The sequence below is a fragment of the Sciurus vulgaris genome (assembly GCF_902686455.1).
Source record: "Sciurus vulgaris genome assembly, chromosome: 3".
Taxonomy (NCBI): domain Eukaryota; kingdom Metazoa; phylum Chordata; class Mammalia; order Rodentia; family Sciuridae; genus Sciurus; species Sciurus vulgaris.
The window spans coordinates 53,845,460-53,862,853 of record NC_136463.1 but is presented as its reverse complement, the minus strand read 5'-3'; the positions used below and the strand labels follow the sequence as shown (position 1 = coordinate 53,862,853).

Genomic DNA, 17,394 nt, shown 5'->3' with positions numbered 1-17,394 from the left:
TGCTTAACTAGCATGTGTGAGGCACTGGGTTCGATCCTCACAACCACATAAAAATAAATAAAGATATTTTGTCCATCTACAACTAAAAAAAAATTGAAAGGGCCCACTGAATAAAAATAGAGTATACCATGGCTTGACATTGTGAAATAATGGAAGCTGAGGACAAAGAGGATCCTGAAAGCTTCTTGGGGAGGATATTAGGTTATATGAAAAGATGAGGAATTCAAATGACTTAGGCTTCTTTATAGCAACACTGCTTTTCCAGTAGAGCAGAGCTTTCAAAACTCTGAACAAAAAGGTTTCCAAACTATTGTGCAAGTATTCAGATCCATCAAAGGCATTTCTAGACATGGGAGTCTAAACAACTTCTTCCTCCCATGCACCCTTGAAGGACATGCTCATGAAACAGCCAAGAAAGAACAAAGCATGGGATGCAGGAAACAGGTGCTGTAGCAGTGGAGAGGTAAAAGGAACTGAGAGGATGATCCTGAAGCAAGAGCCCAGGATGACTGCCAAGCAGAAGCGAGCAGCCAACAGTGCAGCCTGTTGAAGGCCTGGGAGAGACTCCTCAAGATGACAGAACTGATCCAATATTTAATGTGAACATATTGAAGGGTAATAGAGACAAATGAAGAGCCAGGCACAGTGGCACAGGCCTATAATTCCAGCAGCTCTAGAGGCTGAGGCAGGAGGATCCCTGAGTTCAAAGCCAGTCTTAGCAACATAGCAAGGGCCTCATTTCTAAATGAAATATTTTTAAAAAGGGCTGGAAATGTGGTTCAGTGGTTAAACCTTCCTGGGTTCAATTCCTTGTACAAAAAAAAAAAAAAAAAAAGATGAATCTTTGGGTTAAATTAATGAAAGATGTATAGAAAACAAGATTATGAATGACAAACATAATTATCTAGAGTGACTGAAAGTTTTGTAGGGAATGGGAAACTAATTACTATAATACACTATAAGGCTCCCTTCCCTATGAATAAATAGCACAAATAGAATCAAAATCATGTAATCAGCCAAGTGAGATGGTGCACACTTATAATACCAGCATGCCAGGAGGCTGAGGCAGGAGGATGGCAAAATCAAGCCCAACCTTGGCAACTTAGAGACCCTGTGTCAAAATATGAATGACTGGAGACATAGCTCAGTGCTTTCCTAGCTTGTGCAAGGCCCTGGGTTTGATCCCCAGAACTAAAAAAATTAAATATTAAAAAAATTGTGCAAACACTGAATGCCAGTTTGCACAATTCTAATGAAACTGTATTAGAACAGGAATTAAGAAGGGTTTGCAAATCTAATGGAGGCAACACCAGATAAAAGAATGAAATCCTGGCTGTCATGGTGGGAAGCCAAAATGTACCTAGGTTTTTCAATAGATAATACATGCATGCTATTTTCAGATGTGGTAGTTAATACCAAGATTATCAACAAAATGAGTGGGAATTCTTGTCTTTGATGAAACAGAAAAGGTAAAGTAGAGTAGGGAGCAGCTCTTGTTAGTGATATACTTGTAGAACTGTTAGACTCTTTAAAAACGCATGCATCTGTAGCTTTTTTTAAACCCACAGTACTGGGGATCAAACACAAGGTCTTAGGTATGCTAAGTAAGTACTCTACTGATGAGCTACACCCCCAGCCCTGCATCTATAACTTTGCTCCAAATTTTTAGAACTTAAAAGAAAGAAAAAGAAGGAGGGAAGGAAGGAAAGAAGAAAGAGGGGAGCGAGAACTCAAATCATCCAGGGGTTCAAAGCAGGAGTACAGAGAATTTGATTGACATTTCTAAAAATCAAGTAAGTCCCTTCCACAGTCAGGGCTTTGATTTCTTCATCTATCTCTCAGTAGATTGGATAATACCTCCCATTTGATATATCTGTGACCATCATGGGCTGTAGATCAGAATCAAATATCTAAACACTGGGGCTTAGTAGTGGATTAATTGCTTAGGATGTGTGAAACCCTGGGTTGATCCCCAACACACTAAAAATAATAATAAGAAGAAGAAGAAGAAATGCTCAAGGGCAGTGACCCTAAGGAAGGATCACCATACTGTGCATATTTAACATCTACATTCATCCCCTGAACTTCCAGAAATGCTACCTTCCTGCTGTGAGGTTTTGCTGGGCAACTGGCATTTTTGACAAGCACCCAAATACTCTGATGCAAGTCAGAATGGGTCACACGGGGTCACAAGTTTAATTAACACAGAACCACACATTGGTTCTCTTTTAACCCTAGCTACCTCAGGCAGAAGGTGTTAACTAGGTGTTGCTCTGTTTTTATCACCAACTTTAGGTTATCTTCCTCTGCAACAGGGAGCTGACTGCAGGCAATAGAGTCTACCTAGAATTTAATTATACCCACCACATTCACTTTTATTGTTACATTCTATTATAGAAGTTAAACTTACAAATCAATTTACAGTCATAATACTAACTTTCCTTTAAAATAGATGTATTTAAATTTATACAAGTGAAAAAGAAGACAAAAACAGCAGGAAAAGAACATCCAAGGATGTATTTTACCTTTATTTTATTTTATTTTATTTTGTCCTGAGGATTGAACCCAGTGCCTCGCACGTGCTAGGAGAGCACTCTACCACTGAACCACCCCAGCCCAAGGATGTATTTTAGAATAACATGTCTGTAAAAAAAGCATTGCTCACATTTTCCTAGACTCACTGCACATGGGTGCATGAAAAGAATACATGTAATTACAATTTGTATCATGAGTGATCTACAAATAAAAATATTTAACATATATGGAATGTGTTCTGTGTGCAAATTTCTACGCAAATATATTCCACATGTAAATTCAATATGCAAATTATTCTTTCTAATTATTCATATGTTAAATCTGTAGTGGGTAACAGACCCAGGCCTGGACATAAAGTGAATTGAGGACGCTGCCGGGAGAGTAAGAGTTCCCCTCCTTATTCCTAAAGCTGGGCTTCAGGAGAACAAATTAGCACAGATTTACTCCTTCTTCTTAGAATATAAAGGACTTTCCCTGGGACCTACCACGTCCCTTTGAAATGTAAATGCCCCTATGAAAGCTCAGGGCTCAAGGCTAGAGATACAGAAGAACTTGTAAGCCAGCTTCCTTTATCACAGTCTGCTCTTGTAAACAGTTCCCACTCTAAGACCCTTATACACAATCATATTTTGTTTTTTGAAACCTTGTGTCCAATTATGTGCTGTTTTAGACTAGAAAATTTCTGACCCTAGACAGCCTGTATGTTATGAAAAATTAGTCAGAGGGGCTCAGAATTTTGGAGTGCTAATCTCCCTCTGGGCCCACTGGTGTAAAATAAAGCTTGGTTTCTCCTACTTTTTGAGTGTCATCTTGTCGTTTTCACAACAAATCTAAAATTTGACCTAGCAAAGAATAATTAAAAAGAATGGATGGTTTAGACAAAGGACATTTATAGACATTGCTCCAAATGGCCAACAAACACATGAAACTATGCTAGACATCACTAATCATTAGGGAGATGCAGATCAAACCTCAACTAACTCTTCATGTCTATCAGAATGGCTATTATCAAGTAACAGAAGTTAACATGAGTCAAGATGTGGATAAATTTCAGCTTCAGGCATTGATTGATATGGGAATGTAAAATGGTGTTGCTGCTATGGAAAATAGTGTCACAATTTCTTGGTATGATCCAGCAATTCCACTTCTAGGTAGAATTGAAAAGAACTGAAAAAAAAAAAAAAAAAAAAAAAAAAAAAAAAAAGAACTGAAAGCAGGGATTTGAGCAGATCCACACAGGGAAGGGGTTTGGTAGGGGTTCCCACTGTTCAATGGCAGACTCAGCTCAGTCTCTGATTTTAAGTTTCAAGTCCTACCTTCCACTCTAGCTGGAAGTCTAGACTTGTTCCAGTTCAATCTCTAGAAAATAAATCTTTGTGAGGTTGGGAAGGATACTTACCTACAGATTGTGAGAGGTAGAGGAGATACAGGGGAGTTTGGGAAGAGTTTTCAATTGCATCTAATTAAAGTTTTCATCTGATCACATCTTGATTTCAGTGTCACAAACACACCACTCTCAGCGGTGTCTGTCTCCCAATTCCTGAGACCTTGAGGAGTTTTCAAGTGGTAAATGACCACTTCTGGACTTTTACCTTTCTCCTGTTACATCAGTTGCTGATATCACCATTTTCATTTCATTTCTTCATTTCATTTTCTTGTCCTTGTAAGTTTATGCTTTAAACCTGGTATTTTAGTGGGGTTTCAGGAGGGCAGAGGTAAGGGGTGTGTGTGTGTGTGTGTGTGTGTGTGTGTGTGTGTGTGTGTGTGTGTGTTTAGCTGGAACTCCACCCCACTCTTTAACCTACACTCCAACCAGCTGCCACCCCCATCACAACACCAATACTGCTCTGCACAATGTTACCTGACTCACAGTGAGATTCTGTCGTCTGTGCCTGACTTGGCTGCACAAAAATGGGTTGATTCCCTCAACTGCACTCATCAGCTGGGAGCACAAACTCCAAGACCTCCTTGCTGGCAGATCCAGCGATCATTTCTCTGTCTTCCTCTTGGTCAACCTCTTAGCAACACTTAACACAATTGCCCAATCTCTTCTCATCTTTCATGAAACTGCCTCTCCTGTTTAAGATTTTGATCTTAAATCTCCCCCTAAAGCTCATGTGTTGGAAGTTTGGACTCCAGGGAGGTGTTATTAGGAGGTGGTTAAACCTTTAAGAGGTGGGGCCTAGTGGGAGGTTTTTAGGTCATTGGACCATGATGGCCCAAAAGCAGTGGGGCCAACTGATAATGGACTAGAACTTCAAAAACTGTGAATCAACATAAACCTTTTCTCCTTATAAGTTGATTATCTCAAGTATTTGTTGCAATAACAGAAAGCTGACTAACATACTCCATGACCAATCTGTGTTGCTTCTTCCTTCTTTGCATGACTTCCAAATCTCAGAGGACCTCAGGGCACAGATTGCTCACTCTTCTCTTCTCCGCCTATATTCCCTGCTTAGACATTTCCTCTAGCCTGTGGCTTAGTCACACTGATATCCTGGTGACTCCAGCTGCATACCAGCTAGCCCTGACCATTTAACACAGGAGTGGTTTTGTTACCTGGAAAAAAATCTAAATAAACCCTCTAGTTTCGCTTGCTCTTTTAAAATTAGTTAAAGTAGTTAAAAATCACTAATTTTGAAGGTCACACAGTTGGACAATCGATTATTGATCTCCCACTAGATATTACCTCCAGTGTGTGGGTTATGATGGTAATGGTTGCCTAGGTTTCTTTTCAGGAACCTGAGGGTTGCTTTTGCTGAAAACATTGACTCTTCACTTGGACCTACAGCTATCTGAGGGGTGACTGGAATGGGATGAAAACACATGGCATCTCAGTCTTCATATTGTGTGTCTCTTGCTGCCTTAACAACAGTCTGGGTTAGATTCTACTCAGCTCTGCAAGTAGACCTGTTGATCATCTGAAAAATGTTTTGTCCAAGACTATAATATCAAATTAGCTTGCACTAGACTTGCTTAGTCTCTCTCTCACTCTCTCCCTGCTTAAAGGCTAAAGACACGTAGTTGGCACCATGATAGGAAACAAGAGACCATGAAAGGAGTAAAAAGAAGCAGCACCCAAGTTCCTGGAAGATCTCTGCTTATTTCCAGAAAATAAATGAATATTCTTCTCTTTTATTAACCTATCTCTCCCTTGTTATTCCTGTCATATCTGAAACCCCTCATCTCCCAAGAGTTTAGAAAGTGGATTTGGGAGCATGGGCTCCCACATCTCCATTCTTTGGTCACTGAACAATTCTTTCTTTTTCTCCAACACTAATCTCAGATATTGGTTCTTCTGTAAGATGAGCTTCTTCCTCTCCCCCCTGCCCCCCGCCCAGTACTGGGGACTGAACTTGGGGGCACTGTACCACTGAATTACTTCCCCAACCTTTTCCTTATTTTTTATTTCAAGACAGGGTCTCCCTAATTTGCCCAGGCTGGCCTGCAACTTGCATCCTCCTGCCTCAACCTCCTCTTCCCCCAGTAGCTGGAATTACAGATGAGCACCACCACATCCCAAGATGAACTTCTGAACCTGGGTTTGATAACAGTTTCTTCACTGGGTATCTAATGGGCATATCAAACTTAGTATATCCAGATTGGAGACCCCAAATCTGTATTTCCCCAAAGCCAACATTTGGAACTCTTCTTTTACTTCTCTGTCTCTTTCACTATAATCCTGCCTTTCCCTTCTCCAACAAACTAAACTCTTCCTAACTTCAGGACTTTTGTGCAGACAGGTCTTTGCACAAAATTCCCTTTCCTAGTCATACCTTTTCTCAGCCCTCAGGTCCCATGTCACCTCCTCTGCACCTCTGAAGGCCTTCTTCTTCACCCCATCACTTCCCAGGTTTTCACATCAGTTTGTTTGATTTTCTTCAAAGCACTTATCATTATCTGAAATTCTAGTATGTACAGTATTTGTTTACTTATTTATTCTTTCTTATACCTGCTTTTAACCTGCATCAGGGCCAAGATTGGGTCTTGTTTGGGCCTGTATTCACAGTACCTAATTTAGTCGCTGGAATAGTTAGCTCTCAAAATTGAAGGAAATAAAAGAATGAATGCATGTAGTCCAAGAAGTCTTGTAGGAAGCCAAGAGGAGGGCATGGCACAGGCTTTTAAAGTTAAGACGGTAAATAAACAAGGTGGGGGTGGGACAGGAACAAACGTACCCTATCCATCCCAGCTGGGTCTCAATTCTAACCGGATTCCATCACCTAAAGGTCCTGTCCCCCAAATCTCAGGAAGCCCAGTCCCTCCCTGTGCCAGCACTATGGATTCCCCTGCTCAATCCACTTCCTTCTAGGTCCGGTTCCAGCCTCTCGACCCCGCCCCTCCCCGCCTAATCCCAGGAAGCTTTTTAGGGCGAACAAGGGGCGCCCGTGGGCCCTTGGAGTCGTTGGCAACAACCCGCTTTGCCTACATAGGGCCTAGCCAGGTTGAGGCGGGGCATCTCCTCCAGGGTGAGCCATCCAGCTCTGCAGGTGTGCAGTAGAGAGGCAGGCTCAGGCTGGCACCATGGCCAAGTTGAGGATCAGAGTATCCACTGGGGAGGCCTGCGGCGCTGGCACGTGGGATAAAGTGTCTGTCAGCATTGTGGGGACCCAGGGAGAGAGCCCCCCACTGCCCCTGGACCACCTGGGCAAGGAGTTCACTGCAGGCGCTGTAAGTGCGTGGGGGGTGGGCAGAGGTGGAGTGGAGCGGGGAGAGCAGGAGGGACTACCCTTCCTCATACTAAACCTACCGCCCAGGAGGAGGACTTCGAGGTGATGCTCCCCCAGGACGTGGGCCCAGTGCTGTTGCTGCGTGTGCACAAGGCACCGCTGGCGCTGCCTAGCCCGCTAGGGCCCTTGGCCCCTGATGCCTGGTTCTGCCGCTGGTTCCAACTGGAGTCACCGCTGGGCGTCCCACTCCGCTTCCCCTGCTACCAGTGGTTGGAGCAGGCAGGGGACCTGTTGCTACGAGAAGGGGCAGGTGAGGAGGCAACGGGGCTGGCTGGCGCTACAGGAGGGGCACAGGAGGAGGTCTGTTGTTGGGGGAAGTGCAAGGGGGAGTGACCAGAAGATCCTTGTGGCCACGGTGTAGGGCAGAATACGTGGGAGCAGTGGGCAGGAGGAGGTGGCAGCCCGGTTTGGGAGAGAAATACTTATGGGGGAAAGGGACCTTGTAGCTGGTGGCAGCAGTGGAGGAGGGAGTGGCGGAGATCAAAGGTAGGAGGATTTCTTCTTCCCCCTCTCCACCCACTTTTCTTCTTCTACAGCCAAGGTCTCCTGGGCAGATCACCATCCTACCCTCCAGCGACAACGCCAGGAGGAACTACAGGCCAGGCAGGAGATGTACTGGTGAGGAGAGAGCTATTATTGCAGGGAGGGGGCACTTTAAGGGATGAGGGACAGCCTGGAACTGCTGTTGATGACACAGACTAATGCCCTTGTCTTGTCCTCTCCTATGAAATGTGCTCCTGGAACCAGCAGCATCTGCATCCTGCAGGCACCTGTTAGAAGGGCAAATGCTCAGGTCCCTGGTACCTCTGACTTGGACCTTTAGGGTGGGGGTGGGGGGTAACAATTTTTGTCTGGACAAATCATTCAGATGATTGGTGCCCATTGAAATTTGAAAAACACTGTTGTAAAAGCCATACCCTGCATGTGTGTTCCCTACCCTGGGGCTTTTACATACATCAGCTTGTATCCCTCCAGAAATGTGAGTAGAACCAGAAACACACCACCCAAGCCCCAGGAGACTCTTGCTCCAGGGCAGGCAGGGCTCAGTATTAGGGTACAAGCTAGGGAGACTGGCAAGGATTCCTGAGGCAGAAAGTCAGGAGCCACTCTCAGGTGCTGATTTTCAGAAGATTTGATCTTGTATTTTGCTGTCCCAAGTCTGGATGGCATGCTTTTGCCCCAGGTCTCTGAAGACAAGCTGATCTGGTTCCTGGGGATTCTATGTGTGTCATGAATTACACCCCCAAGAATATCATTGCACTAAATCTCACAGCAACAGCCCTGGGAAATGGAGCAGATATTGAAGTCTATTGTCTCCATAGAGACCCAGGGCCAATCTAGATTGTTCCAAAAGGAGCTATGAGATCTTAGGCAGGTCATTTAATCTCTTTGCTCTTTATCGTTTTCTGCAAAAGGGACCAAGAATACTAGTCTCCTTAGGGTCATTAGGTAGAACACATGAGAAAATGGTTAGGAATGCAGCTAATCAACCACCAAGTCCTGTACTATTACCATTGTTCATGTTTCTAGTTAATGCTACTCTATCTAGGCCTTTAGTGCTTAAGAGTGAGACCTCAGCTCCATTCCATCAGCATCAGCATCACCTGGGAACTTGTTAGAAAATGCAGGCTCCTGGGCCTATCCCAGACCTACTAAGTTAGCACCTGCAGTTTACCAAGACCCCAGGGTGAATCACGTACACTTTGAAATCTGAGAAGTAGGGCTTGGCCACCACCTGGTGGCAGTGTGCTTTAATTGCAAATTGTTCTTTGAAGTTGAAAACTCAAAGCAATTTTTTAATAAACTGAAGAATAAATGAGTGACAGAAAGACTGGCTGGAGGGGTCCTCAGTTTTCTGGATCATGATTTTACCATTTCACTCAAAGGGTTTTGGTTGTGTGACTTACTTGATAATGGGCTTTAGAGATGCCTAGGCCGAAGCAAAGTAAGTTGCTGCAGCTACCACAAGCTGTGGAAGCTGGAGTGCTTCTCTATGGGATGCCTGTCAAAAGTAACTGAAACCCTAGGGACAGCCCCAGCTTCATGACTGCCTTCCCTTGGCAAGATGCATCTGTGTTAGTCAAGAGTTGTGTGCTTGTCTAAACAGAAACTGACTCCAACTAGCAGACAGATGAAGAGGGAATTTATTAACAGGACACAGAGGTGGTTACAGAAGTGTAGGCAAGAAGAGTTACCAGATCTCAGGCCAGAAACCAAGGCAGCCCTCCCTCCCAGATGCTTTCTCTCTCTCTCTCTCTCTCTCTCCCCCCTCCCTCCATCCCTCCCTCCTTCCCTCCCTCTCCCTTTCTCTGCCCCCTTCCCCCCCCCTTTCCTCTCTCTCATCTCTCTTTCAGCTTTCTCTGGTTCCCAGTCCACACAGTGGAAAATGGTCATAGCTGACAATCCCTATATACACTCTATATAATCTAGATGGCTCTGCCCCAATCTCAAGTTCCCTAGGAAGGACTCTGGTCTAACTCTGCTCAAATGCTCAACTCCAGATCATTCAACTGTGAACAGAGAGAAATCTCACTATGCAGCTCCTTTGAGCCTTGTGGGTCAAAGAGAAGGGCAGATCTCAAGAAAGTCCTTGCTCACAAAAGGGGGCTGGCTTGACCAGGGCCCACAAGGGGACTCCCTCTGCCCTAGTCCAGGGGCTTCCTGAGGTCTCTTGCTGATCACCTGCCTGTTCTGCCCTTTAGCTGGAAGACTTACATCCCAGGTTGGCCTCACTGCCTTGACCAGATGACTGCAAAAGACCTGGACCGCAACGTGAAGTACTCTGTAGTCAAGAACACCAAATTCTACATGAAAGGCGGCTCTGCGTGAGGATGCCTACCCTTTCCTGCACTGGTTTAGATGCCCTACCACCCCTGCCTTCTGCCCTCCCCTACTCAGCTCCCCTGCCATTGGTGATATGGGTTACATAGCCTCCTGCCCATACCAGTTCCCATGGGCAGTGACTACCCTAGGGGCAATAACCACCTCAGACCCTGAAAGCTAGTTTAGAATCCTAAAAAGGATAAGGCTCGCTGACTGGGGTGGGTCTCCCAGGGCCTCTTGCCCCCTCCCACCCCTCGCATCTCCTGGCAGTTTTGCAGAGCTCAAAATCAAGGGACTGCTAGACCGCACAGGACTCTGGAGGAGTCTGAGAGAGATGAAAAGGATGTTCAACTTCCGGAAGAGTCCAGCGGCTGGTGAGGAACTTGGCACAGGGTTCCCAGGGCATCAGTTCTTCTCAGGGTATCAGTTCCCAAGACTGTCAGGAATCTCAGAAAACCAAATGCCAATTCTCTGTGGGACTCTGGGCAGGACCTGTCCCTTCCTAGACCTTATGTTCTCCCATAGAGATTAAAAGAAAATGTGGACTGTGGGGATCCCTGATGTCCGAATCCAATGAACATTTCTTGAGCTACTACCCATCAGACACTGGCTTGGGGCAGTAGACATAGTCTCTGTGCCCATGGGACTCACAGTGCCCACAGGACTCACTTGAAATCAAATCATTGGTGTCATTTGTGAGACATGATCATTGTCTCCAAGATAATGTAAAAGGGGAATCCACCCTACCCTGGAGGGGGGCCCTGGAAAGCTTTCCCCAGAGAGTTGAGTAAACATTAACAGTGCCAAGGATGGGCTGTGGAGTAGAGTGCTCCACAAGGCCAAGGGAAGGCCCTGAAGATGGAAGGATCAGAAGGAACAAAATCACTGCTGTGGCCAAAGCATGTTGAATGAGGAGGAAGGAAGGTCAGAGAGGAGACTGGAGAAGTGGCCAGGGCCCAGTTGGTGCCAGAGCCATGTGTGGGCCATGGCAAGACTTGTGCCTTGTGATGCTATCAACTTGTGGATAGGTAGGGAATAATATGGCAGATGTGCTGTATAGGGTGGGAGGGGATAAGAGTAGAAGCAGGAGGACCAACTGAGTCTCTGGCTGAGGGCAGCAGAGTATAATGGCCTCAGCAAGGCAGTGGCAGAAGGGATTGAGTGAAGAGGTGGATCAAGAGGCCCTGTGGATGGAAAAATCAATGGGACTTGATGGGAGGAAAATGAGGGGACTGGACTCTGCCACAGATAACCAGATGGTTGGAGTTGCCATTCCCCAGGATGCCAAGCAGTGGGAGAGTCCCAAACTGGAGGAAAAGCTTATGTTCTGTCTTTGATATTTTGTATCTGAGGCTGGTGAGTCATTCTGGGGAATGTCAGGTAGACGGGGGACAGTGGACTGGGCACTAAGATTTTCTGTTTGGTGAATGGGCAGGAACTGGTGCCAAGGAGCCAGGAGAGGTCACCCTAAGAAAACTTTAGGTTGCTCAAGATGAATTACAAAGGGAACTCTTCTGTAAGGTCAGGAGGAAACCTATTGGAGCTGGGGTGACTGGTTCCTGTGTCCCCCATCCCCATGCAGAGTATGTGTTTGAGCACTGGCAGGAGGACACCTTCTTCGCCTCCCAGTTCCTGAATGGCCTCAACCCTGTCCTGATCCACCGCTGTCGCAACCTCCCAAAGAACTTCCCGGTCACTGATGACATGGTGGCCCCAGTACTGGGCCCTGGGACTAGTCTGCAGGCTGAGCTGGAGGTGGGGCCCAGGGCCCAAGCTCTGCCAGCCCCATCTCAATGCCTTCAGGCCCATTCCCTGCTGGAGAGGGAGGGGTACACTCACATTTGTCTCCCAAAACACACTCCTCTCTTAGCCCTAAATCTCCCTACTTCCTGCCCACCCCCATTCTTTAGAAAGCCAGCTCCCCTTCTCTCTCCCACAGAAGGGCTCCCTGTTCTTGGTGGATCATGGCATTCTCTCTGGCGTCCGTACCAATGTCATCAATGGAAGGCCTCAGTTCTCTGCAGCCCCAATGACCCTGCTATACCAGCGCCCAGGGCATGGACCCCTGCTGCCCCTTGCCATCCAGGTCTGTAGTAGGGGATAGGGATGGAGAGGGTCCCACCATCACTGGCAGGCACTCATTGCTGCCTCTCTCCCCACTGTTCTCCTCACCCCCAGCTCAGCCAGACCCCCGGTCCCAACAGTCCCATCTTCTTGCCTACTGATGACAAGTGGGATTGGCTGCTGGCCAAGACCTGGGTGCGCAATGCTGAGTTCTCTGTCCACGAGGCTCTCACACACCTACTGCATGCTCACCTACTGCCTGAGGTCTTCACCCTGGCCACACTGCGCCAACTGCCCCACTGCCACCCTCTCTTCAAGGTCAGTGTCTCATGAAGGTGGCCCAGACTGTGCCCCAAGATCCCTACACCTTGTCCTGCCCCTTGCAGTACCTCTTCAGAGTGGCCTTTCCTCAGGGATCTCTGTCTTCCCAGGCTGGGACGCAGAGGTCCCAACCCACTTCACAGTCCCTGCACAGTCCTCCTGCTTCTAGGCAGGCCCTGAGCCAGGGTAGATGCCATGCCTCAGGGAGGCTGCCAAAGTGAGAACATGGCTTTGAAGGACCAGTAGGTTTTCTACAGGTTGTTTCAAAGCTAGGTACTCTCTCAGGAGTATTCTGTAGGTTTCTGGGCTTTGCTGAGTCTTCAGATGACACAAATCTGTTTCCTCCATGGCATCAGAGGCATCTCCTCTGAGAAAGACAGGATTTCCCCCTCCCAGAGCTTCTCAGACTCTGATTCCCGCTGAGATGGTGTTCTGGACCCCAGATACAGACCCTGCTTTGTACTCTTCAATCCAGGCTGATTTTTTTTTCTAACTATCTGCAGCCTCCGAGACTGAGACACGAGCTCTGGGGGACAGTTCTACATTGCCAGGCCCATGGTGCTTCTACTGCCCTGGGCGGAGGAAACCACAGGATGCCAGCTCACAATGCTCATCCAAATCATTTACTAAAATGATCTGGTGCTCAGAGAGAGGAAGGATCCTGCCTAGGGGCATAGAAAAAGATGTTAAGTGAACTCTGTCCTGGTCTCTGGGTCTGGAGCACTGACCCCTGTCCCAAACTGTCCCCACTAGTCCCTGTGGTCTTTCTGAGTGACTTACATGGTGGGTGCCTCTGTGGGACAAATCTAGGGCCATCTGCAGTTCTGTCCTCTCTTTCCCCTTACCAGCTGCTGATTCCACACACACGATATACCTTATATATCAACACACTTGCCCGTGAGCTACTCATCGCACCTGGCCAGGTGGTAGACAGGGTAAGAAACCGCCTTAGGACATTTCTTCAATTGGAAGAATCTCGGGTTCTGGGGCTGGGGAGTGGCTCTGACTCTCCAATACCAGTGCTGCCTCCTGCTTCTGGAGCAAAGTCCTAGTGCTCAGGAGTCCTGTCTCCCAGTCCACAGGCCTTGGCATCGGAGGCTTCTCTGAGCTGATACAAAGGAACATGGAGCAGCTGAGCTACTCTGACCTGTGTCTGCCTGAAGATATCCGGGCCCGAGGAGTTGAAGATATCCCAGACTACTACTACCGAGATGATGGGATGCAGATTTGGGGGGCAGTGGAGCGGTGAGGGGCTGTTCCCAGGGAACCAGGGGACAGGAAAGGCAGGAAGACTGGAAAAGAGAGGGAGGATCCAGAAAGGTTCACAATGAGAAGGAGGCTGAGACATGAATGATATTGGGCAGGGGTGGTTCTTAGAGAGGGTAAGAGAAGCTTCTCAGAGAGGGACTGATCCTGGGTGCTTTCTGCAGCTTCGTCTCTGAAATTGTGAGCATCTACTACCCAAGCGATGCATCTGTCCAAGATGACCAAGAGCTCCAGGCCTGGGTGAGGGAGATATTCTCCATGGGCTTCCTAGGCCGGGAGAGCTCAGGTACAGAGCCCCCAGCCCCTAGGCCCTACCCTCGGGTCTCTGCAGGGAGGTCCTCAGGACCCTATCAGCCCCAGCCCCAGCCCAGCTCTCCCCACAGGCATGCCCTCCTCCCTGGACACCCAGGAAGCTCTGGTGCAATATGTCACCATGGTGATATTCACCTGTTCAGCCAAGCACTCAGCCATCAGTGCAGGCCAGGTAAGGGAAGGTCAGTACCAGGGGTGCCAGGATGGAAGGGCTGGGCTCCTCAGCCCTATTTCTCCCTCTCTATCTTCAGTTTGACTCCTGTGTTTGGATGCCCAATCTGCCGCCCACTATGCAGCTGCCACCGCCCACTTCCAAAGGACAGGCACGGCCCGAGGGTTTCATAGCCACCCTCCCACCAGTCAATGCCACATGCGATGTCATCATTGCTCTCTGGTTGCTGAGCCAGGAGCCTGGAGACCAAGTGAGTATGGGCATAGAAGACAGTGTGTTGTTTACCTTCCCTGGCCCAGACCCGACTCTGCCATGAAGAGCTGGGTCCCTTTGCCCCACAGAACCTCCCCCAGTGGGACACATGAGCTTTGGGACACAGAATGAGAGATAAGTGGCTGAATGAGATGATGTGTAGCTTCAAAGGCAACATGAGATGATGCTCCTTTAAAACTTTAAATTAAAAATTCTCAAGAGATTCCTGCAGATAATCTTCTCTTGAAGAAGAAAGCTTAAGGGGAGGGGTATGAATGAGATTCAGTGGGAACTGGGGACAGAACAAGCCAAGGTGGGTCACAGCTACTCAGGGGATGGGACTTCAGCAGCCCCCTCACCCAACCTTGTGGTTGGTCTCCAGAGGCCCCTGGGCACCTACCCAGATGAACACTTCACAGAAGAGGCCCCACAGAGAAGTATTGCTGCCTTCCAGAGCCGTCTGGCCCAGATTTCAAGGGACATCAGGGAGCGGAACCAGAGTCTGGCGTTGCCTTACACCTACCTGGACCCTTCGCTCATTGAGAACAGTGTCTCCATCTAAATCCCTGGAGAACTTGGTGCCATGTGACATACATCCCTCTGACCACATTGCTCTAGGCTAACTGAAACCCAGAGAAAAGGATCCCCAAGAGAAACAGGCCCCAGTGTGCCTCACTTGGGACAACCAAGCCCCATGTAACTCATCCCCACCCAACAAAACAGAGAGACAAGGGGCTGAGGTGTAGCTCAGTGGAAGAGCACTTGCCTAGCATGTGCAAGTCCCTGGGTTTCATCCTCCATCCCACAAAAGACAGAAAACAAAACACCCACAGAGAACAGAATGACGAGAGCCTTTGGAGACTCCAAGCCTCAAAGTGCCTGCACAACCCCCTTAAGGGTTTTACTAGTTTGTTTTGTTTTGCCTTTTATTACCTTGGACTGTAACCAGGAAATGCATGATCCTGACCTACTGACCACAGCTGATTAGACAGCACAGTCACCTGACTCAAGGGCAGCCCTCCTGTAGGCTGTTGGACCACACAAGAAGTAACTCAGCCTGAAGACTGCCCAACGGGTTGACCGTGACCTACTATCCCAGCTTGAAAATGAATGAACACTAAGAAAAGATCATTAGAAGCCAGAAGGAGGAGAACCCACTGCCTGGGGGCGGTTGCAGGCAGTGTCCTCCTCTGTTCTTAGAACTAAAGTGTATTTTAAAGCAGGTTCTATTTTGAGGTTCTATTAATGGATGACTAATCATACCTTGCCTTCCCAATTCCATCTTCAATGACAGAATTCCATTTCATACAAATTCTTTAATTCTCTGTATGTGTGTGTGTGTATGTGTGTGTGTGTCAGATTTAGTGAGCATTCATTAAAACAACAAATGAGTCCTTTTGAATTCACCTGATGATTTTCAAATTTGACTAATATTGTAGGTATCAGTGCTATAGGTGCTTAGCTTCATTAATTTTTTTCTTCTTCTATCTTCTTTTTTTTTTTTTTTTTTTTTCTGGGGATTGAACCAGGAGTCCTTTACCACTGAGCTACACCCTCAATCCTTTTTATTTTTCATTTTGAGACAGGGTCTCTAAATTACTGAGGCTGGCCTTAAATTTATAATCTTCCTGCCTTAACCTCCCAAGTCTCTGGGATTACAGGCATGCACCATAGTTTCACTAATTTTTATAAAACAATGAACAAAATGCAAAACATATACTGTATCTGCATAAACCCAATCATGGAACTCAATGGACAAATGCTTCGGAAAGAACAGTATGGGCTGGCAGGTGACATGTGAATTATTCTTCCCCAATGAGACCCTGTGTGCCCAAAGAGCTATGCATCTATTAAACTTCTTTGGTTTCTATTAATAAACATTTCCTGCTCACTTAGGCCAATAAAAGAGTTCATGCAAATGAAACTGTTTTGAGGAATTAAAGAGTTAAACGTTGCAGTCTCAGAAAAGACCAGAAATCTAGGTAGCTTTGGGCAACTGGAGCACAAAAACCCAAGGACACTTTCCCAGGCACAGAATTGGAATATTTTTTTGTCCTTGATTCATTTACCTCAGGATTCAAACTCCATGAGAAAGGTTCTGCTTGACTTAACTTGAAATGTTAGGAACCACAAGTTGCTGCAGACAGATTATGTTCACCAAGTATATCACACACTTTCCAACATTTCCCAGGCAACCTTTTGCTTAGGGTGGTGCCATGTGATTAATTCTGGCCAATGGACTGTGAGAAGAAGGGATGTCTACCACTTCTGAGTTGAGCCAGTTGTGAGCCAGTGTACCTCCTTCAACCTTTTACTGTTCTGCTGAGGCCAACTTGAAGACATGTTTCAGATAACATGAGCCTCATCCTTACCTCTGTCACTGAACTATAAGCTCAGGAGGACAAGGTTCAATCACTAGTACTGAAAAAAAAAAAATTGAATCCAGCAAAAGCAGTTAGAAGATATCCTGCTGAATGCTACCATATTTGCACAAAGAAATGTTTACAGTGGTGTTCTATGCAATATTATTTATAATATGGAAAAAAGTTTTTTTTAAATCTAAATATCCTTTATCCTGAAGAACTAAAGGCACCTTTCTACAGTGATACATACATACCCATGTTTATAGCAGCACAATTCACAACAGCCAAACTCTGGAAACAGCCTAAGTGTTCATTGAAAGATTAATGGATAAATCAAATGTGGTATATATACACAATGGAGTTTTATTCAGCCATAAAGAAAAATGACATTATGGCATTTGCAGGAAAATGGGTGGAACTAGAGATTATCATGTTAAGTGAAATAAGTCAAACTCTGAAGGTCTCTCATATGGGGAAGCTAATGAAGAAAAAGGAAAAGAAAGGTGGAGGTGGATCTCCTAAATATCAAAGAGAGATCAGTAGAGGAAAGGGACCA

The 17,394-nt window shown here is 46.5% G+C and overlaps 1 protein-coding gene across 1 annotated transcript; it reads left to right on the top strand.

Moving 5' to 3' along the window:
• Positions 1 to 7,059: 7,059 nt before the first annotated feature.
• Positions 7,060 to 16,597, top strand: ALOX15B (arachidonate 15-lipoxygenase type B; the record flags this gene model as incomplete). The annotated part of the gene is made up of 14 exons (XM_079130720.1): positions 7,060 to 7,206; positions 7,293 to 7,515; positions 7,802 to 7,883; positions 9,968 to 10,090; positions 10,359 to 10,462; positions 11,671 to 11,843; positions 12,028 to 12,174; positions 12,267 to 12,470; positions 13,322 to 13,408; positions 13,549 to 13,718; positions 13,904 to 14,025; positions 14,123 to 14,223; positions 14,303 to 14,473; positions 14,858 to 16,597. 14 exons carry the CDS (start codon positions 7,060 to 7,062, stop codon positions 15,035 to 15,037), a joined length of 2,034 nt encoding a protein of 677 aa, XP_078986846.1. The 3' UTR covers positions 15,038 to 16,597.
• Positions 16,598 to 17,394: the final 797 nt, after the last annotated feature.